At 36.5% G+C, this 24,345-nt stretch overlaps 1 protein-coding gene across 8 annotated transcripts in view; it reads left to right on the top strand.

The window, feature by feature from the left end:
- Positions 1-24,345, top strand: part of LOC131039019 (branched-chain amino acid aminotransferase 2, chloroplastic) — a 156,583-nt gene that overhangs the window by 71,880 nt on the left and 60,358 nt on the right. For all 8 annotated transcript variants that reach the window (XM_059221557.1, XM_057971653.2, XM_057971654.2 and 5 more), the window contains one exon: positions 13,757-13,855. In XM_059221557.1, coding sequence (XP_059077540.1) covers positions 13,757-13,855 — 99 coding nt within the window. The remainder of the gene's footprint in view (positions 1-13,756; positions 13,856-24,345) is intronic.

Below are 24,345 nucleotides of genomic sequence, written 5' to 3' on the forward strand. Positions count from 1 at the left end.
ATTGGAAATAGATGTGATAGTTTATATAAGCTTGCAGTTAATCCAATTCAAGCTCTCATTCATGAGACCCCTGAATCATGCGAGCTATGGCATAGAAGATTGGGTCACCTACACTTCCAAGCTCTCCCCACTCTCGGTAAAATGGTTAAAGGTATGCCTAAACTCAGTTTATCTCATGATGATGCTTGTAAAGGTTGTGCAATGGGTAAGAATGTAAAGAATCCTGTTCATAAAAGCGATAGTAGGGCTAAAGAAAGGTTAGAACTTATTCATTCAGATTTATGTGGTCCTATGTCTGTAGCATCTCCTAGTGGCTTCCTATATTATGTTATCTTCATAGATGATTTCTCTAGGAAAACATGGATCTATTTTCTTAAATCCAAAGAGTCTGAAGAAGTCCTAAACAGATTTAAAGAATTCAAAGCCTTAGTTGAAAATACTATAGGAAATATAATTAAATGTTTGAGGTCTGACAATGGAGGTGAATACACCTCAGGTAGTCTCTATGACTTTTGTGTTAAAGCAGGAATTAAGAGGGAGTTCTGCGTTCCCTACAATCCTCAACAAAATGGAGTTGCTGAAAGAAAGAACAGGGCCATTGTTGAAGCTGCAAGAGCCATGATCCATGATCAAGACCTGCAACCTTTTCTATGGGCGGAAGTATCCAAAACAACAGTTTATATCCAGAATAGATGTCCTGATCGCGCCCTAAAGGATGTAACTCCTAAAGAAGCATTTACAGGAATCAAACCTGACATCAGTCACCTAAGGATATTTGGGAGCCTGGTGTATGTCCATGTGCCTAAAGAAAAACGAACCAAGTTGGATCCATCTGGAAAGAAAGGCATCTTAGTGGGATACAACGAATCTTCCAAAGCCTTCAGGATCTACATTCCAGGTCAAAGGTATGTTGAGGTAAGTAGAGATGTAACTTTTGAAGAAGATATTGCTTTCAAAAGATCTAAAGGTTCATTATCCAACAATAATGATATGATGATTGAAAATCAAGATTCAATAGTTGATGCTAACCCTGAGATACAGGAGTGTACTGACCTTCCAGATCAGGAAGTTCAGAATGACCCGTCAGAACCTATGCACTCTACCGATATACCTCAGGATATTGTGGTTTGCAAGAAGAGACCACTTTGGGTTAGAAACACGATTCAAGATGCTGAAGGATTTGCTGCTCCCAGAGGAACCTTTAGAAATAGCAAGAGATTCCAAAATCACGCCAACTACATTTCTGTGATGTGCAATATCATTGAGTCTGAACCTCACAATGTCGAAGAAGCTATGTCCCATCATGCTTGGAAATTAGCCATGGATGAAGAGTATGGGTCTATCATCAAGAATGATGTCTAGGACATTGTACCCAGACCCAAAGGTAAGTCTGTTGTTTCCTCTAAATGGTTGTTTAAAATTAAACATAATGCTGATGGTAGTATTGAAAAATATAAAGCTAGGTTTGTAGCTCGTGGTTTTTCTCAAAAGGAAGGAATAGATTATGAAGAAACCTTTGCCCCTCTTGTTAGATACACTTCTATTAGATCTATAATAGCTATTGCTACAGCCAAAGGTTGGGAGCTACATCAAATGGACGTTAAGACAGCCTTCCTCAATGGTGTCATTGAGGAGGAAGTCTACAATGAGCAACCAGAAGGTTATGTAATCCATAAAAGAGATTCTCATGTTTGCAGGTTGAAGAAAGCCTTATATGGGCTCAAACAGGCTCCTCGTGCTTGGTATGAAAGAATTGATAAGTACTTACTAAGCTTAGGATTTTGCAAGAATGATGCTGATGCTAACATTTACTTGAAAGTTTATAATGATGAGATGCTTATTTTAGTTTTGTATGTGGATGATTTATTTCTCACTGGTGAAATTAAATTAATCATAAGATGTAAGAAGGAATTAGCCTCAGAATTTGAAATGAAGGACTTAGGTCTAATGCATTACTTCCTAGGGTTAGAAGTATGACAAAGATCCAATGAAATTTTTCTAAGTCAAGGAAAATATACTATTGATATTTTGAAAAGATTTAGAATGATAGATTGTAAACCTCTGCATACTCCTATGGAATCTAACTTAAAGAAGTTAAGTGTTTCTGCAGCTAACTCTGATTTTGCAGATCCATCTGAGTACAGGCAATTGATTGGTTCCTTGATGTACCTAGTCAATACTAGGCCAGATATCTGTTATGCTGTGAATGCTCTCAGTCAGTTCATGAGCTTACCTAAACTTGTTCACTTGGTTGCTGCCAAGCACATTCTAAGATACCTGCGTGGCACAATTGGTTATGGGCTGAAGTATTCACTTAATACCTCAATCCTCTTGGAAGGCTACTCAGATTCAGATTGGGAAGGAATTGTCAAGGACAGGAAAAGTACTTCAGGTATCTGCTTCAACTTGGGCTCTGCAGTGATCTCTTGGGCATGTAGAAAGCAATCTTCGGTAGCATTAAGCATTGCAGAAGCTGAGTACATTGCCACATCTATTGCATCCAGAGAAGCAGTGTGGCTTTGCAAGCTCCTTGTTGGATTATTTGGTCAAGCTAGTGGTCCTACCACCATTCATTGTGATAATCAAAGCTGTATAAAGATGTCAATAAATCCCGTATTCCATGATCGGTCCAAACATGTGGAAACTCACTATCATTTCATTCGGGACATGGTGCAAAGAGGCGCCATTCATCTAAAGTACATTAGCACAGATGAACAGATTGCGGACATCCTTACCAAACCTTTATCTAGAGTGAAGTTCGAATACTTCAGAGACAGACTTGGTGTTGTGGAAAACGGAACCCTAATTGAGAGGGAGCTTCAATCTCAGTGACTCTTCTGTAGCACTTTGAATCATTCTTTGCTTGTGTGCAAGAATGAATTATGTCCAATCTATGCTTGTGTGCTAGATGGATAATTGTAATTATGTACAGACCCACTTGTGTATTACACTTTCTATGCTTGTGTGCTAGAACCATCCTATGCTTGTGTGCTAGGTGGAAGATGTAATTCTATGCTTGTGTGCTAGATGGAACTCTAAAGGTTCAGTTTATATATTCTCTTCTTCCCTAGTTAAGAGGGAGTGTTGTTTGTAACTAGGATAATGTATGGGTTTGGATTGCCTTAAAAGCAACATCCGAACCCACTTAGGACTGGGCCCTATCCTAAAGGGTTACGTGCCCCAAGGTTAAGCCCAGCCCTATCCTAAAAACCCCATGCTACAACAAATATTGGCGCCCAAATTAAAGGAGGCCGACTTGCAATAAAACAAAGTTAAAGATGCATATAAATATAAGACACCTTGCAAGTCAATATCACTCATTCATTATTCAGCGAATTAGCTCTGCTTGTGCGAACTTGCTCTTGAGGGGGCGAAATTGTCTAGACTTATGCGAACTAGTTCTAGAGGACAAAGGCAATTTTGGTACAGACTTGAAGAAGTGCAGATCTGTCATTCATGAAGGATTCAGATTTGTAAAGGGAGCTAAGTATTGTACTTTTGCTATCAAGAGAATATATAATCTGACCTAAGGGTCTTTAATGCTGGGTTTTTCCTCCTTGGAGATTTTCCCAGGGTATTTGTGTTTGTCTCTGATCTACTTCCTTCATTTCTGATTTTACTGAATTATGACATATTAAAATGCTACAAATCTGATTACAATTTAGGGCATAATTAAAGGATATAAATCTGTTTAACAAACCTAGGGTATAAAATTACATTAGAAGTGTATAAAAGCTTCCATAAGTTTGTGGGAGGATAAAAAATGATGTTTAGGTGTAATAACGCCCCCTTTTTTTAATTTTTTTAATTTTTCAGTTATGAAACTGCAATACCACATCAAATGATGAGCATGCAAAGTCTTTGTTCTCTGTCATAAAATTTTTGTTAGAGTTTCATTGATCATTTCATCTACTTTCACACATCTTGGTGTTTAATGTATCAAGTGGATACCCATTACATGCACATGATATCATATGAAGCTCATCACAAATCCATAGACTTCTGAAAATTCTTTCCAACGAAACCCAGCAAGAACCAATCCATTGAGTACGTGAAAAGTTATTTTCTGCTAACACAAGTTTATTATTCTGGCATGATATAATACTTTGCTGTTACAAATGTCTGATGAGTTGTTTACAATAGGTTTTATCATCGGTTGTTTAATTTTGAAGCCAAATAGATATCCAAAGAATTCTAAACAATTCCAAACTGAATATACAACCAGAAAATGCTATTAAATACCTTGAAAATCACAGGATATCAGATTACAGGTCTGCAGTTGCAACATGAAAGGCATGGTAGACCAACAACAGCTTCAATCTCATTAGCTCTATCAGCAACCAAACATTCCCAGCTATGGTGATGAGTCGGAAATATACCCAGCTAATTTGTTGACATCTAGAAAGGCAGAAAAAGAGTTTTTGTCAAGTCTGAAATCATCTTCATCAACCCCCAAGACATTAAACTCCTGCTGCAAGCCACTGAAAAAGAGATAACAGCCTAAAAAACCCATTAATGAAGCAAATATTCAGTCTGAAATCACTTGCAAACATTCACTGAATCCAAGCTTCAACATGGAGGTGTAAATAAACCCACTAAACCCCAGCGCTTCTATCATGAGCCCTCATGCCATGAATGGGCAACCTGGACATCCTAGCTGTAATGGGCAACTTAAGCAGAAAATAAATACCAGCTGATAGCTACTCTTAAAAAATTGCAAAGGGGTTTCCTAGCACTGAGAAGTTGGTTGGAGCAGAGCAATACTCAAAACTGTTAACTCATTCCATAGATCAAGGCATCAAAAAATGAGGTGTACAACCAGCTTAGTGAAGGAGTACAACCAGCTAAGAAACTTAACAAAAACCCTTTCAAATTACTGAGAAAACTCTGCAATTCATCAACACAAACTCCAAAAATATGAAATCAAAACACCATGTAAAACCTCATTTTTTGAAACCCTAGACTACCAAAACTCCTTAAAATCAGTGGTGATTTCTATATGAAATCACTCTACCAGCTAGGGAGGATCTTTCACCATCAAAATCAGTGCATTTGACAAGGGTTTCTGTCTTCAATCAACGTGGAAGAACTTTTCTATTCATTCCAATAGCATCTTGTTATGTGTGCAAACTTTCATATTGAAATTAGAGCTGAAACCCCTTTATATAGAGTTGGAGGGAATTAGGGCAATTTTAATTTCAAATTATCTTCTTTTTCTCTCAAAAAGGCCTTTTAACATTTTAAGACAACTCAAGTCTCCCCACCCTGCCCTTTTTTCTTTTATTTCCCTAGGCATCCAACTTGGGCACATAACTTTATAATATTTAACACTAAAGTGAATATTAAAACATTACTTTATAACTTTATTGCGAATATTAAAATAACCCAAACTAATTTGTGGAAAGCATCGCCAAGGCATCAAAAATTGAAACTAAACACACCAAGAAGGAACTGACGTTGAAGAATGATGCCTTGTGCTAGAACGGGTGCTTATTAAAATAGTAATATTCTCCAAGAACTATGGAAAACAACCTAGAAGGCCCAAAACACTTCAAAGAGCCTCATCACAAACTTGAAAGCCAATTGAGCTCCAAGCCACCACCTAATGCCAAGAAAACCCTAAACTGAGCTCTTCAAGAACGTTGAAACTCCTCCAGCTCACCTTAATACCTTAGAAAAACCTCGAAAACTGGCCATTACTCACAAAATAGTATGGCATAAAAATGAGGACATCATATTAGGGTTAGTGGCTTGCCTCTATCAAGCCCTTGTTTTAGCATGCTTCATCCTAAATTAGATTAGGTATTTGTGCATCCTAGAGTGAAAGTGTGTGGGAGTAACATGTGCAATGGTGATAGGGAGCCCTAGAAGATTGATAAATTTGGAAAGTGTGCGTAGTGTGTGTTGTGTTGTAAACACACGTGCCCCATTGCAAATAAGGACCTCTCTTTTTTGCTTAGTGTTAGCTTAGTTGTCCTTAGCTTGGCAATAATTTTGATCTTGCCAGTCCTGGAGAAGTACATTGATCAATCCTTGAAACGAGATAGAGTGAGAAGGTCTATCTTGGGTAAGGGTGTGATCGAGTTAGGAATTCAAGTTCCAGGTCTATGAATGAGTAGATTGGGAATTGAGGGTGAAATTGTGGAAGACTTAAAAAATGTTGCAAAATGTTGTCAAGACAAGTTGTCAAGTTGGTGAAATTTTGAAATGCTGAAGTGTGGAAAAATGAGAAAACTTTGAAGGATGTGATATCTTGAGAAGGAAAATTCCTTGTCAAGGTTGGCTTTTTTGACCTTGGCAGGAAAAGAAGATAGGGAAACTTTTTGAAAAATCACTTCATAACTCGTAGAAACAAAAGTTGAAATTCTTTTCAAAATCCAATATTAAGGTTAAAATTTCCATTAAAACATCCCTGTCTAAGTTGCAATTTCATTAAAAATCCTTGCTAGGATCGAGTTTCCCTTCGATAATTCAAGACAAGATTGTTTTTTCATCAAAATTCCAGGTCTAAGTCATGTTTCTTTTGGAAAATCTTTGACAGAATCGATTTTCCCCTTTGATTATCCATGTAATGCACTTTACTTGAAAAATCCTTGAGTCATTCATGTTTCCCATCAAAATCTGGGATTGAGAAAGGGATTAATTGAAAATTCCAGACTTAAGGCATAGAAATTTAAAATCAAAATGAAAAATCCATGATTGAAGTATGGAATTAAAAATTCAAATGTAAAATCCTAAGGTGAAATCTGGAATTCCAAGTTGAAATGATAAATCCTAAGTTAAGATGAGGAATTCAAAGTTGAAATGAGAAATCCGAGGATTGCAAAACATGGAAAATCCCTATCAAGGTGGAATTTCTCTTGGAAATTTATGGAAAAATCCCTCTCCATTTCCTATTTGCGCCCTATAATCCATGGTTTACCCTCAAATGTGCTCATCCTAGTCCATGACCACCTTGAATTTGCACCTAAGTGTCCTTTCTTGGGGTGAAAATACACTGGACAGTCCAGGACTGCCTCCTATTTGCACCCTACTTGTTCTTGGATGACTTCTATTTGCACCCTACTTGTCCTTCTATAAGTACAAATCCAGCTAGGGGAGATTAAGCAAAAGAAACTGGCTGACCAATAAAAAAATGAAGAAAATTCAAAATTTTAATAAAGAAAAAACAAAGGATTGAGGCTAGCCAACTTGACATTAGGTTAATACAAACTTGAAATGCAAAATAAATACATATAAGGTCGGCCTTCATCAGGGGTTTATAATTCCAAGTGAGAAGTGCATATATATATGGATAACAAAATATCATTCCACCACAATTCAAAATAGTCAAAACAAATTCAGGTGCAGAACTAAGGAACAGAATTAGGTGCGATTTCCCAGCAGATATGAAGGCAATTTTTATTAAGGGAAATCAAGTTCAAGACCTAGGGTGCGAATTTGTGAGGAAGGACCAAATTCCCAGCAGATTCAAAGCAATTCCAAGTGAATTTTGAGAGTAGATTGAAGAAGAGAGGTCAGAAACAGCAGGTGTGAATTTCAAACAGCAAATAGATGCTAATTCAGTAAAAGCAGAACAGTCACATCAGCTGGTGCGAATTTGGCCAAGCGAATCGGATTTCAAAGCCAAGCAGTGGTGAAGGATAAGGAGGAAGGAGCAGAATTAAATCAGACCTGAGAAAGACAAATCAGATCAGAAGAGCAGTAGTAAAACATAGCAAGAAAAAGATGTGAATTCAAATGGCAACTCAGACCCAAGCAAGAGATAAAGGAACCAGGAGAAGAAATAGTCGTTGAAAATGGAAGGAGGTGAAAGAAAAGAAACCATCTAATCACTTGCAGATCAGAACAACTTCTCTACTGATTTGAACAAATCTTAGATCTAAAACATTATTTCCAAATCTACAATAAGAACTCTAAAGTGCAAAAATGTCATTTCCAGATTTTTAGAGGGATCTGTGAAACATTGCATTAAGGATTATTGATTAGGTTTTGAAAATCCAAATGTGTTTGTTTCATTAAAATACAATTTGTTTCTCAGCATTCGTGAAGGCTAATTATCATTAAAATTTCTTTAAGTTCTTCAAGGTGAATTTGGAATGCAAGATGTTCAATTTTCATTGTCTTATCATCAATTTCTTGCATTTCCCTTAGGATTTCATTCACTTTCAGAACACAATGTGTTTTCTCTTTCTTGCAAGGATTGATGCATGGGATGATGATGGAATGGATATGCAAACAATGAAGAGGACTAGCTCGAGGTGTTCAACTTCAAAGAAACTTGGAAGACAATCATGCGAGGAAAGATAAGATTCACACTTCAAGAAGTAATTCAAGATGATGACAAAGAGGGAGCTTTTCAAGGATTGCTGTACAAGGATGGAATAAGATACCACAACATAAAGGAGTCAAGTTTTAAGTCATACAAGGAGACAATGGATATCCAAGGATGAAAGATTCTACAACCCTTGGAAATCCAAGAAATCCAAAATCAAGGTGATGGACTCAACAAGATTAATGCAAGACGACATCAAGATGCACAAGCACAATATATTACAACATGAACAGTGTTACAATATGGAGGATTGCTTAGCTATGGCAAGAAGTTCAAGGCAAGATGATGTTCAAGTTGAAGGAAAGCAACATGGAGAGGTCAAGCTCAAATGTATCAAAGACAAACAAAGGATTGTCACGAAGATGAAGATGGAATGCACAATAAAGCCCAAGGACAAGGAAATTTCTAAGTAGATAGTTTCAGAAGAGTTAATCAAAGTTAGAAACTCATCTGATGAGATGATGCAATTTGGGAATATGAACCATCACAATCAGTCAAAAGACTGGATGATGTTGAGTATCAAGAGATATTGCTTAAAATGCAAAAACTTCTTTGTGATAAAGGATGAAAGTTTGCAAGATATGCAAGCTGAGGTGGCATCCACTCATCGCCAACCAAATAGATAATGACAAGTTAGCATGTCTAAGTTCATTGAACATGACTTGTTCTACAAAGAAGACAAGTGGACATGTGGATGCATTGAATGGAGTGTCTTCATCTACTCCTTGTAAATTGTGTCATTGAGGCTATATATCATTTTTCATTGGTCCTTTCCCTAGAAGGACCTGTATTCAAGGACTTGCAATTTCCTCATTGGATGGCATTAAATGTAAGGAGGTGGTAGTTGTAACTACCTCACTTTATGGTTTCATAGAATTATCTTGGCCATTGATTTAGAATCGATTTTGGCCCTTCATTTGTAACCAAGAGCTCTATATAAGACTTGACCTTTTCATTTGTAAAGGTTCATAATTAGAAGTTCATAGTTAGAAGCAATAGTAGTAGTAGGAAGAGGAGATCAGAGATTTTTGCCGAGACTATGATGGAATAAATACATAACTTTCATTGAAGATATGGCGGATCTTTGTGTGTTGTTTCAATATTTTGCATGGTTTCTACTTCTCAAAGTTTTAGTTAAAGTTCATTGATTGTAATGGTGAAATGTGGAGATATTTGATGGAATTCCTTGGTTCATAGTCATACCATTTGTAGTTTTTTTATTACAAATTGCAGTGTATGGTTATTTTGAACCTAATTTAGCACTAGTTCGATTGTGGATCTTCATTAGGATTATGCCAATATTGGGTATTTGGATGGATGTTTACACTATGAAAATATTTTGTTACCTTTGGAGATTGCATCAGTTTTGAGTAGTTGTTTCCTCATGGTGAGGCAAGGCTTGATTTGTGGGATACATCTATCTAAGCATTATCCATTATCTTCATTGTACTTAGGTTTAGCTTAGATTCTCTAACCTTATCCCTTTTGTTTTTTATTTGAAGTTCAAGTCAATCTAATATTTAAGTTCCAGCTAAGCGTAAGTCCCTTTGTGATATCATTAAATCACATATTTTCACTAAGTCTATCCATTGTAAAACTTGGGGTTGCCTTAATTGATTAGATTGTTTAGCATTTGAGGTTTTCTTGTTCAAGAGAGTATAAAATACTTGGTATTTTATTCTATGTTGGCAAGTGTGACAAAACATGCATCAACAATGTGATATGTATGGAGTAACAAATGTTATAGAGATGTATTCATAGGTCTAGATCAAGGGTCATCAATGAAGCTTTAGCCTTGAATTTCTAATGTAATTCCCACAATTGGAAGTTTATGAATGGAAGAATGGAAAAAATTAGTATGAGGAAGATAGTGGGAGAAAGCGAATGACTAGCTAATGTTTGTATGTATTTAACATAAAAACTTGAACTAAGGTATTTAATGGTGACATCACAAATTTAGAGAAAAGAATATTAGTAAGAAACACTAATTTTGTAAAAGTTGGTAAACTCTGATAGAGAATAGAAAATATGTATTTTTTATTTTATTTATTTTTAATTATTTTTTAGTTGTTGTTTGGGATTTTTGTTGTTGGTTTTTATATGTATACAACTAGATTATTTAATTAGTTCGTATTTGTTATATATTTGTAGTTTGATAGGATTTATTGTTATTTCTTTGTTAATTCTTGTACAAGGATTTGAGTCCTTTCAAAAATCTTTATTTACCCTCTAATCAATCTAATAATAAAATATTGTGTTATTAGCATGTCTAAAGCAATAGAAGTGTTATACATAATTTCACATCACACAATTTAAAGTGCCCATATACTTTAGTCAGTATACCAACTATTTATAATAAAAGCACCTTGCTATAAATAAAACACACAAGAAGTATAACATGTTAATTATTTAAGCTCTTCCATTTTATATTACTACACATCTATATTAAAAAAAATCTATGTAAAAGATATCATTTGTTCATTGAATTTGTGATTTAAGGGGAATAGACACTTGAAGAAAAATATCTCGTACATAATTTTTTTTAAAGATAGATATGCTAGTTTTTTTTAAAAAATATTTATTATAATTTTTTATTCCATATTTCAAAATTTTCTAGCCTAGATTTGGTGAGGTCACAAATGGGGGACCTCATTCTCAGCATGAGCTTGCACTACATTAATGTGAATAGACCAAACTTGCGAGCATCGTAGCCTAGTGGGGACATAATGTAATATGCAGCGCTGTTTGCTATAAATTTTTGCCTTGTCCACTATGAGTAATTTTGTCAAACAGTTGGCACTTTTGCTGAGTGCTTTCTTTATTATGACATTTTAAACAACAGTTTGCAAATATTTGTATGGGAATTTACATTCATTCATATTGCCATTTATAATGTATGAAACAAACACTATAAATCCAAAGAGACTCAACATTCAGTCAATTTAATGGTTTAGAAATACCTTGCTTTAATTCCTCTAAATTTAATGACAGATCTGATTGCAGAATCTCAGTCTTTTACAATCAGCAACAACAATAGTGTATAAACAAAAACCATGAAGATATACACCCTTCAAGTGTTCAGCAAATAGCTTAGGCAAAATAAATCAACCTCAAACTCTTCTTAGAATTTCTCTCGCTGTCTATAAAATAACTTATATTATCTTCAAGAGATGCTAGACATTGTGTGTATTCTGCTACAGCAGGCTTAACCATGTAATCTCAAGCTAGCTATTGTTAGGAAACCCAATAATCTGATTTTTGGAAGCAATGTGAATTAGTCCACGCCTGAGATTAATGCTCTGCAATAGTCCACACCAAAGACTAGCTTCAAACCCTTTTATTTAGATCTCCAATAATAATTAGCAACTTTAGAAATCCTAGCTGCTTCAATTAGGGCTTCAAAAATTATCAATAAACAACTTAATATTTTGCAATTATGAACAACAATGATAAGAAATCCTACTCACCTCAATTAATGGCCTCCTCAACCCTCCAATGCCCTAGCACCAAGTTTGTAGAAGTCTCACGCTTCCCAAGGAAGTATGGCCTGCTGGAAGGAGCTAGCAGCCAGCGAAGAAAGTAAATAAATCTGCAAATAATTCTTTCAATCTGCTCCTTCAAGACAGTAAAGACAACTGAAATCTTTCACAATGAAGCCCAGCTGTGATCTCTGTGTGAAATCACTAAGCAATCCTCTAGTTTGGGTCTTTCACCAATGTAGAAGATGCTCCTTGCAAGGCTTTTTGTCCTCACAAAGCCTGAGATGGATCAAGTCCAATCTAAAAAACCACAGGATTTTCTGAAAGAGAAAAATCAGAAATCACCAAATCAACATATCTCAAATGAGGGCCGAAACCCCAATATATAGAATCTAAGGATAAATTAGGACAACTTAGAAACAATGAAATATCAACCTTCACCCCTTTTTAATATTTCACTCAAGTCTCCAAAAGTTGACGTCGACCCTTTTTGCTCATAAAATATCATTTAAATATATTTTCTTTTTCATACTATAAGGCAACATAAAATGATATTAAAATATTATTTTACCTCCTTAGCTTTGAAGTCCAAGTGATAAAGGCACTTTATTGAAATACTTAAGTGAAATAATAAAATATTATTTCCTAGCCTTAGGAAAATCACCAAGTCCTAAAATTGAGGACATTGCACTTTGAAGTTGAGGGAAGACTAAGATTGAGACTAGTTACCTAAAATAACACTTACTATAAATAGTAATATGCTAAAATTAGCCAAGAGCATCCAAACCCTAAAACTGAAGATATTGCACTCTATAGCTGAGGGGAATTGAGATTGCGACTTGTTAGATATAGCACTTAAATAGTTAATATGCTAAAAATTGAAATGTTCCCCAAAGGTCCTAAAATCGAAGATGCAACATACCAAAGCCAAGAACAGGTTGAAGCTATGACCAATATAGCCAAAAATAGCAATAACTATAAATAGTAATTTCTAAAAGTATTAATTCATCCAAAACTCCTAATTGGCCAATTGGTGAAACTTGCTAAAAATAGTAAGTCATGGATAGGTTGTCCAAAGTCACTCCAAAAAGTGTCATTCATCTCCAGCACATTGGCGATTTAAAAAAAAACCCTTTGATCACTTTGACACCAACCCAAAAACCAACACTAGCTGCACTACAAGAGAACCTTGAAAAATGGGGACATTACACACAATCCCATGAACACACCAGCTAAGTGAAGGTTTAGAACACTAAATTACTTGGCATGAACACTGATAACATCAACGGGAAGGTTCAAACTTGTGAGCATAATGGATTAGTGAGGGTGCAATGCCCATACTCACAATGACCCGACTGGGAGTTTGAACCTTGTGGACTGCAGCTACAATGCCACAATTTAATCATCACACTATGCCATGAATGACAATTATTTTATTTTATTTACTTAAGAATTATATTTGAAATTATCTAAGATTTTTTTATTTTTTTAGTATTTAGAACAAAACTATTTTTATTTATTTAGTTATTAATTTTTTTATTTCAAAAATATTTTATAAATTATTTTATTAAAAAATAATACTTATTTAAGAGCTATTTTATTTATTAAGAATTATTATTAAAAGAAAATTATTTTATGATTTTTCATTTGAAAAATTGTATGTAAACTCGTTAAAATTTATAAATTTATTATATATTATTTAAATAATAAATAATATTATAATTCATTATTCAAATAATTTTATTTTTTTTAAAATTCTATAACATTTAACAAATCTTACTAGTGTAAAATGTAATGTAAAATTCATAAGATGTTCTTCTTATCTTAATTCTTGAATGCTATCTTTGAAGTTTATTACATTTAAATCTACACAAATATTGAGTATATCTAAAGAACATTGCTTTTGATGAATATTAATATAAATCCTTTTCATATGTATTAGGAAGGCTTGAAACCAATCCATTTACAGGTGGAAAGAATGCACCATCGCTCAACACCAGGTGGAACTGGAGGTGTTAAAGCAATAGGCAATTATGCACCTGTAAGAAATAATTTTGTCAGCAATATTAAATTATAGAATGCATATTCTTTGTGAACTTATTCAAGCTATTCTTTCAAGCGCAATTTTTTTTTTTGAAACAATATATCAAATTATATAAAAGATTTTATTTAAATTAGGATATTATAATATCTGTTCACATTGATCATTTTCAACATTTATGCACTTAAAATGATTTATATCATTTAGAATTATGGCATTAGTTGGCGTAGAATTGTCCTTTTACCAACAGCCTTTTTTGTGTCAATTTTGATATAATGTGAACTCTAAGAGGACAAAGAAGGTACTCATCCCATATAGTTGAGTATAGGTGGATGCGAGGCTCTATTTTTTTTTTATTTAACTTTTTTGAGTTTCAGTTTAACCTTCAAATTTAACAATGTTTTGATTTTACAAATCTATTGTTTATGTTGTCTAATTTTTGTAACAAATCGTAAAACAATTGGATCATATATTGATTTATGAGATAAAATTGTTCAATCTTCTAGTTTTTGGATTTTAAATTATTTTTCTCTCTTTAAGAAAAAAGTTTTTCTAATCACTCATCAATATTTTTGATAAGTTTGAGGTTATGGATGAACTTCATATCTACAACATGAAGGTACTTTTCAACCCATTTTCTAAAATATGGAATCTAATTCCTCATCCCTTATTTGCTTCAAGTTACATTTAATAGTGAATTGAAACCATCTTTTGCACTACTTTTTTGTGACAATATAGTAAACAAGTGGCAAAGTTTTGCAAATGAGGGGACTTTTAACTCTTTTCGATCATGATTCTTGAATGCATGTGACTCTCTCAAATCTAACTCTTTTGATGTGCGTTTGTATTTAAGTTAGTCTTTTTAAACTTGTAGAGACAAATTTTGCCAATGACATTTAAATACACACCTTTATTAACTAGTTCAATGCAAGAGACTTAAGGAATTCTTGAAATCTTTTGAGACTCAGGCACTTCAAAGAGAAAAATAGTGAAGTGAAAATTTCTTATGGTCATCTTACTAATTTTTCTAAATTTTTCTTTGGGGCCTTTCCACACTATTATAAACTTGTGTTTTAGACACAAATTGATAACATTGTAGGGGCGCAAGCCCCTCAAAGAGTCCATCAATGTTTCTCTTGTAATTTATCCTTATAAGTAAAGCTTTTTGGTGCACCTCTCTCTTTGAATGAACTTCATGAAATACTTATTTAAATGGACAATGATAAATCACTTGGTATGAAGGATTTTCCTATGAATTTCTTGATACATTTTCTTTTTTTAGGTAAAAGGAAAGAGCTTGAACTATATATTAATACATAAAATATATTTACATTAGTATGTATCATTTAGATATGAAAGGAGAAGCATTACAAAATTTTCATGATGGCCATAACTAGAGATTGCAAGAAAATACATGGCTTATGATAGTGTATGCCATCAATATAGCACCATTTAGCAAATTCCTAAACCAAAGATCGATAAACACTACCCTCTAGTTCTATACCATTATGAAATAGGATCAAAGCAGTGGATTGTGACAAAAAGTGTATTAATGAAGATTCATGAGCAAAGGAAGAGTTGACAAGAAATTGATTATTTGGCGTTCCTTAAGAAAATCCTTGCTTCTTTTGGCTTCTCTGACAAGGTCATCAGTCTCATTTGGCAGCTTATTTCTACAGCTTCCATGGCTGTCATTGTTAATAGGTCACCCTCCCATTTTTTCAATACTTCTCGTGGCTTAAGACAAGGCGACCCAATTTTTCCCATCCTGTTTACTATCATGGCAGAGAGCTTGGGAAGATTTATTCAGAAATAGGTTGGTAATGGTTCCTTAAAAGGTTTGAAACTTTCTTCTACTGCTCTGATTTGTTCTCATCAACAATTTGTTGATGATATTATCTTGATGGGGAGCTTGACTGTCGGCGAGGCTAGAGTTATTAAGTCTACCCTAAGTCTTATGAACGAGCTTCGGGTCAGTTGGTAAATAGAGCCAAAAGCTCCATCTTCTTTATCAACACCCCTGAGGCTAGACAAAAAAGGATAGCTGATATCCTTGGCTGCTTGGTTGGAATGTTCCCTTCGACCTATTTGGGATTACCTTTGTGGCCCAAGCCTCCTGATTCTTTCTGGCTCTCTCTGATTGATAGATTCAATAGGATGTTGGCTGGTTGGAAAGGTGCCTTGCTGAGCTAGGCTGGGAAAGTCCAACTTTTAAAGTCTACTCTTCAAAACTTGCGGTGTATGCTCTGAGCTTATTCAAGATCCCCACTAAGTTTGTTGATATTATTGAGAAAATTCAAAAACGTTTCTTGTGGTCTGGGGTGGAGGAGCGGAAAAGAATCCCTTTGGTAGCTTGGGAGAGTGTGTAAACCCAGGAGATTTGGAGGTTTGGGGCTCAGGAGTATCAAATATTTCAATTCTACTCTTCTTGCTAAGCAAGTCTGGACGACCTTTGGATGTAGATGTGAATGGAACACTGTTGTGACGTTTTCACACATCGCCCCATTGCAAATGGGGACCCATGTTTTTTGCTTTTTAGGGTTTGTTTTTTAGGTCTTTTAGGGTTTTGTTAGTTAGCCTTTGCATTTTGAGTGCTGTCGGAGAGATCAATAGGATAGCAGGTCCTGCTGGAGTGAAGTCCTGATCCTGAAAATTTGGCTAAGTCTGAAGGTCCTGATCCTGAAATTTGGCTAAGTCTGAAGGTCCTGATCCTGAAATTTGGCTAAGTTTGGAATGTCCTGATCCTGAAATTTGACTAAGTCTGGAAACTGAAAAACCTCCAAAAACTAGATTTTGCTATATAACTCCTGGAGGTCTGAAACCACTCTCAAACATCCTGAAAGTATATATGGAATATAACTTAAAGTATAAGAAAGATAGAAGGAAATGTCACTTATACTTAAATGTTATATTCCATGGAAATTATCCTGATAGAGAGTTCAAAAAGTCAAATTTCGCTCCTGTCCTTCACTGAGGATCCAGAGCGAAAAGCGCTCTTGTCCCCCTCCAAGGGTCCAAGGCGAATCGCTCATGTCCCTCACCAAGGGTCCAGAGCGAAAAAGCTTAGTGGAGTCATTCCTGACCTTGTTTGGACAAATTGAGACATCAAAGGCGTGATGGAGGACAAAATGAACGTGATAGAGCATCCAGACTTAGTCAAAAAGCAATGAAAGGTTGAACAAATCGCCTATCAGGATGATTTCGCTCCTGTCCCTCACCAAGGGACCAGAGCGATTTTATTCATATACACATTTTTAGACCTTGTTTGGACTCGAACTTTTATTCATGGCGTGTAAAGAGATGATATTTTCCTCCGCGAAGGAAATTTGAAGTGAAAAGTAAAAAGATTTGGCCCTGAGAGCAAAAATCGCTCCTGTCCCTCACTGAAGGATCGGAGCTTGAATTCCAATTTCGCATTATCCTTGCAAGATTTAAGTGGTTTCGCGATTTGAGGAGGTCAAGGGAAGTATGTTTTGCCCGTTGAATATAACTTAAGTACGCCACAATGAAGAAAATCGGCCTAAGTAACAAGTTCGCCCCTGTCCCTCTCCAAGGGACCAAGGTGACTGGCTAGGGCGCTCCTGTCCCTCTCCAAGGGACCAGAGCGATTTTCCCTCAAGACAAGATTCGGGCAAGAGAAAAACAAGTTTTACGTTTGAGGTGGGTGAAGGAAGACGCAATCGATCCGTTGAAGATAATTTTCGAAGCTAGCAAAACACAATTGAGCTTATAAATGCAAAATCGCTCCTGTCCCTCTCCCAGGGACCAGGGCGAAAAACACAGTAGCTAACCTTCCTCTCCAAATTTGGACGAATCCAAGTCAAGACGCAAGGTCAAAATGATGTTTAAAAGGTTTCACAGAGGAATGAAGTAACAAAGGCCATCAAGTTGATGAAAAATGGCTAGGGCGCTCCTGTCCCTCTCCAAGGGACCAGAGCGAAATGTTCAACATGCCTAATAGCCTAACGATTGAAATACCATTTCTCATTTTCACGACTTAAGATAAAATGGAGAAAGCATGTTTTGTGCCTTAAAGGTAATTCAAGGACGATGAGATCAAGAATTTGCACAATAACTAAATGGCGCTCCTGTCCTTCACTCAAGGACCAGGGCGAAAATCTTGGGAAGGCACGTTTTTGCCTTGAAGAAGCGGGTTGAACATGCATAGAAGAGATGAACGAAGGTCATTGCTTACCTCCAAACTTGATTCGGCGATCTAAAGGACAAAGACCAAGGACAAAAGATGAGATCGCTCCTGTCCCTCACCAAGGGACCAGAGCGATCTTGTTAATAGCCATTATTTTCATGATTGGGCGCCAAATATCCTTCAAATTAGATTAAATGCTAGAATCGATAAAACCTTGAAATATTTTTGGCATTTAATAAAAGCGCATGGTATTTAATAATTAATTTTGAGCCTTAAAATCGAAATTTTTTAATTATAAAGGCATTTGAAATTAATTATTATTAATTTAAAATCAAAAGAAAGAGCGCTTGGGGTATTATTTTAATATTATTTATAAAGTCGGCCTCTTCTTTTATTTAATTTTTATTTATTTTTGGCTTATTTTCAAAGTCGGCCTATGGGAAATTAAAATGGTGAGCGCTCTATATATTTGAGGTGTGTTTTCATTATTCAAATCATTCACTCATTGTTTCAAGTGCGATTTGGAAAAGGCAAAGAAAGAAGTGCGAAATCTTGCTAGATTGGAGGATAATTTCCAGATTTTTGAAGACATTTGAAGGCGAATTTCCAGATCTTGAAGAAGCTAGCTAAAGGGGGCGCAAGTTGTTCAAGAGAAGGCTTTGATCTATGCTTTGCCTAGCGAAATCTATTTTTACATCATTTCTTAGAGTTAATTCTCAAGAAGAGGTATGGCAAAATCATCTTGACACCCTTATTCAAGGTTTGATTTTTTTTAGACATTTGTTTTGGAAAATCTAAGTATTGCGTAGTTAATTAGGAAATGATAATTCAAAGATTTATCATAAGGTTTCCTAATTAAAATCTTGAATCTTCCTTTTAAAGTTTAATTTTTAGATTTCAAGATATATTACTAATTTTGAAATGTTGTGTAGATATCAAGATGGCGACTCCAAGCTCGAAAGATCTACAAGTCGGAAGGCTCTCCTCAAGGAAAATCAAGCCAGATCAAGGACGGTCTCCTCCAAGAAGATCAACAAGGGACAAGGGCGACCTCCTCCAGCCTAGCATCATCAAGGATGGTTTTCTTCGATCAAACATCAACAAGGGCGACCTCTTCCAATCCAACGTTCCAAGGCGAGGTACATCATCATCCTGCAAATCAAGGACACAAGAAGTCAAAGCAAAGGGTTCGTTGAAGAAGCAAATAGTTCCAAAAGAATTAATTAAAGCTAGCTTCTCAACAACATCAAGTTGAATATCTACCAAGTTCCAAGTGTCAGACGAGGTGGCATCCTAGTCATCACTTCTCCAGTCAGTGTGGTCCACCTCAGCATGTCCAGATTCAATGTACCTAACTCATGGAAGGTGGCACAAACTCCGATGTACCTACCCCGGCTATCCATTGGTCGATTTTTCTAGAGAGGACATGTGTCCAAGCAATACAATTTTATCATTGGTCAAGCATTAAATGTTATGTAATGGTTGTAACAAACCCTAATTAGGGTTTTCATTGTTGAATCTTGGCCATTGATCTCGAATTGATCTAAGCCATCGAATTGTATTGAGGGCACTATATAAGCCCTGGCATTTCATTTTGTAAGGGCAATTAGCAATTAGTTAGAGTTAGGAATAGTTGGAAGCAGTTAGAAGATAGAGAGAGAATAGCAATTAGAGTAGAGTAGAGAGAGAAGGCAAAGATTGTTGCCAAGATGTTGTTGTAAGAGACTTGTAACTTCATTGAAGAAATGGTGAAATTTATGGGTCGATTCAACAATTTGCATGGTCTTTATACTTCTCATATTTGATTTCGTGTTATTAGATGAATGGAAGAAATGTGCTTGATTGATGGTGGAATTCGTATATCCATACTACTAGCAGTTTGTTGATTGCAGACTTGCCTTGCGTAGTCAACTGGAATCATTCAGCTTAAGCTTAACTTCAATTGTCGCTTCTTCATTGATATGCATCAACCTGATGGTGTCTATGCCTGCAGTGATGATTTGAAGATCATAAAGCTTTCCTTCGAAGATCGCACTAGCCTTGTGGAGATGGTCCTGCGATGTCAAAACAAGACCTAGTTAGAATTTCATCAAAGATCAATCATTGCTCCTACATTCCTTAGTATTAGGATTAGATTCTTTCCTCACCCTCCTCTTTTTTTCCTTTTTTTCAAGTCAAAGTTAGTAAGATCTCGTGTTCCAGCAATATTCAAAGCAAATCAGAAGTTCAGGCATCAAGTGTAAGCCCCCTTGTGATTCCAGCAAATCACATCATACCACAAAGAGCTTATCCACACGTAGAGACCCTACATAAAAGAACATTGGAGTCACCCTGATTGATCCTTTTTTGCAATATCTTCAGCAATCAGAGGCTTTACTCAAGAGAGGATAAGGTACCTTTAGGTATTTTATTCTGTGTTTGATAGTGTACAAAATACACGTCAACAAACACCATATGGCATAATAAGTACCTTCATGATTTTCAGAATTTTCAGGTGTTCCTCAATTCTCTGCATCTCTCTATCGGATCTCATCTTTGGAACAATATCATCAAGGCGAGGGATGTTGCTCTTTTGGGGTCTTGTTGGAAGCTGGGAAATGGCATCTAAGTATTATGTTCTGGGATGACTATTGGATTGGTAAGTTTCCGTTGGCTTCTGGTCCTATTTTTGGGGTTTTCAAAGAAGATTTTATTGCTTCTTTTGGTTTGAAAGTGGTGGATTATTGGGTTGATGGGAGGTGGGTTAATCTATCCTTGGTTAATCCCGCCCTTGGATCCTTGCAGTCCTCTTTGAACTCCTTTTCTTTGGAGAATGTGAACTTTGAGGATATGATGGTGTGGAGGTGCTCTTCTTCTGGTAATTTTTCTGTTGCTTCAGTGATTTGGTTATCTGTTAATTCTCCTCCTTCCCCTTGGTGGACTAAAGTCTGGATTAAACATTTGATTCCGAAGATCAACATTTTCTTTTGGTTCCTCGTCCTGAACAAGATCCTTACTACTGATAATCTCTGTAAGAGAGGGTTTGCTATTCCCAACAGGTGTTATCTCTGCATGAAGGATGTTGAATCTTTTGATCATCTTTTCTTGCATTGCCTCTTTTATGCTGATGTCTGAAGTCATGGGCTTCAAAGATGGGACCTATGCTAGATCTTTCCTGATTCGGTTTAGGAATTTATTTTCCAATGGCAGGTGCCGACTAAGAACCACATCTTAAAAACTCTATGGTCTTTTGTTTTCGCTCATGTTGCGTGGGGTATATGGAAGGAGTGTAACAACCGCATTTTCAAGGAGGCCTACCTTCAGCCTAATATTGTTTTTAGAAAAGTCAATTGGGCTATTATTGATAACCTATCTATTTTGAACCCAAGGCCTAGCCTCCATAACAGATTGGTTTGTAATGACTATGAGCTCAGGGTTGCCAAGGTTTGGGAGGTGCAGATTGATATTTCTTTGGCTCTGAAGAATAACCCTGAGAATAGGGTCATCCAAGCTTGGAGCAGGCCCCCGTAGGGCTGGGTCAAAATCAACTTTGATGGGGCGGCCAAGGGTAACCCTGGGCCAGTTGGTTGTGGGGAAGTGTTGAGAGATCATAATGGTATGTTAATTTCAGCGGTGACGCTCCCCTTGGGAACTCAGTCTGACCACCTTGTTGAAGCCATTAGGGCCTTCCAAGGTCTTAATTTTGCTACGTGACTTAACTTCAAACATGTTTGGATTGAGAGAGATTCCAAAAACATTATACATTATCTCAAAGGTATTTCTAGGCCATCTTGGAATGTGGAAGCATGGATAAACAAAGCTAGGGAAATCATTAATTCTTTTGAAATTGCATTATTTCTGATATTTATAGGGAGTCCAATGTTGTTTCCAACTACCTTGCTAACAAAGGGGTCAGTAGCGCTAGCAAAGTGATGTGGACAAATGAAGACAGGGTGGATATCGAGCTCTACATGCTTATCCTTCATGACATAATTCGAGGTAGTAAGGACAATGAGTAATACTGCTTTTATTACTAGTTGTGATTCTAGAAAGATCGTCCTCTTTCTCCTTTTGGCATGTGTTGGCTGCTGACGATGTAATTGTTGTGCCATTATTTCGCACGCTTTGTGGGTTGATATCTATTTTGTTCGAACCTCTCTGTTTAGAGTGATTGCTGTGATTTCTCTGAGCATTATGGGGGGAGCTAGGAAGCAGGTTGAGCCTCCGAGTTGTGAGCAGCTGAAGAATAACCATAATATATGGAGGCTTCTCATGAAAGGGGGTGTTACTCCCTTCATTGAGAAAGTGCAGGGGGTTAACAAGAATGTTACTGCTTATTTTATTAAGCATTGGAAGGATGGCACCATTACTTTGCACGGGCGCAAGGTTACGGTGGATGAGAATTTGATTGTTGAAGTTACGGGTCTTTCCTTTGATGGCATGAAATACTACAAAGATAGGAATTACACGGATACTGCGGTGCAAAATTTCCCGAAATCTGAGAAGGAAAGGGGGAAGTTGGTGAAGAAGACTGCCAACTTTTATAACATCAATGTTCTCAAGGACGTTTGGGCCAAACTCTTGAAGGTACTCATGGATTACTTTACTCTTGATGGGCATTTTATTAGGGTTTATGGCCACCATATTGTTTTGTTAAACCATTTCCACCATAATGTTATGGTTTATTTTCCTTTTTTCTTGTTGTCTTCTCTTCAGGCTAGCTTCAAAGCTCATAGGAAGAATCCGACCAAGCACCCTATCCTTCATGAAGGGTTGCTTGTGTTAATTGATAATCATTTTCGGGCCCTTCCTACCCCTCCTTCTTATATCCTCACTTCTTCGGATGATAATACTAGTGCTGGGGAGTCTGGGGATGAGGAATCCAGTTCGGATTCGGAGGATGAGACTTTCCCTCCTAAAAAAGTTAAAATTGAGAATACTCCTAAAGCTAAACCTATTATGGGAAAGGGTAAGAAGGGTTCGAAGTAGGTTGTTATCTCCTCCTCTTCTACCTGTGCTGGTAATGAGGACTCTGATTCTGGTGGCCATAGGGGGAATTCTGAGGACAATGCGGATAACAAGAGAATTAGCTTGGAGCCTGGGAGTCAGAATTTTGAAATTCCCCTCTCGTCTCTTCATAAGGAGACCATTAATACCACTGGGGTTGCAGTTCAGAAGGACCTTCATGCCAAGAGTGCTGAGCTTAATGATAAAAGGGACGACTATGTGGACATCCTGGGTATGGCAAGAGACCATGCCATTGATACTTTCAGTCTTTTTAAATGGCTCTTCCATGAAATCAAAGAGGTTAAACTTAACCAGAGGGCTTTGAGTAGTAAGTTGGAAGCTATGCCTACTTCCACTTGTCAGGATAGACAGAGTGGTGACGGTCAGTGGACTGAGGATGAGAATTTTTTTGTTGTGGATTATATCAATAGAGCTATTGAAGGTATTGATCATATGAAGAAAGTTTTTGAAGATAGATTCACCCATGTTGAGGAGAATTACAAGAAAATTCCAACCACCCTCAAGACCATTATGTCCAATAGTCATAGAATTGTCAAGCAGACGACTGATGCTATGAATATCATGGTGATTAATCTTGATAGTGTTCAACAGGACAAGATGTTGATCAATTTGGATGATGATAAAGACAAGACTGAGGAGGATTCTGGCCCCTGTAAGCGGACTAGGGGGCATCTGAAAAAGAAAGCTGCTACCCAAAGTGTGGATTACAAGGAGTTGAGGTCTGTTGCTGATAATATGAGTCTTCTGGAGGCTGAGGTCGTGTTGATGTGTCTTTTGTACACGACCAAACATAGAATAAAATACCTAAATGTACCTTATCCTCTCTTGAACAAAGTTTCCCGACTACTGAAGATCTCGCCGAAGGATCAGTCGGAATAACTCCAAGGTTCTGATATGTAGTTTCTCTACATGTGGATAAGCTCTTTGCGGTACGATGTGATTTTGTTGGAATCACAGGGGGACTTACTTTCGACGACCTGAACGTCTGATTTGCTTTGGATATTATTGGAACGTGGAATTTCACTGGCCCTTGATTTTGAAAAAAAGGAAAAAAGGAAAAGGGTTGGAACGAGATCTATTTCTAACACTAAGAACGTAAGAGCAATGAATGACCTTTGATGAAATTCTAACTAAGTCTTGCTTTGACATCCTAGGATCATCTCCACAAGATTAGTGCGATCTTCTAAGGAAAGCTTTATGATGTTCAGATTACTGCTGCAAGCATAGACACCGTCAGGTTGATGCATATCAATGAAGAAGCGATAATTGAAGTTAAGCTTAAGCTGAGTGATTCCAGTTGACTACGCAAGGCAAGTCTGCAATCAACAAACTGCTA

This window comes from Cryptomeria japonica, chromosome 5 (genome assembly GCF_030272615.1).
Source record: "Cryptomeria japonica chromosome 5, Sugi_1.0, whole genome shotgun sequence".
NCBI lineage: Eukaryota > Viridiplantae > Streptophyta > Pinopsida > Cupressales > Cupressaceae > Cryptomeria > Cryptomeria japonica.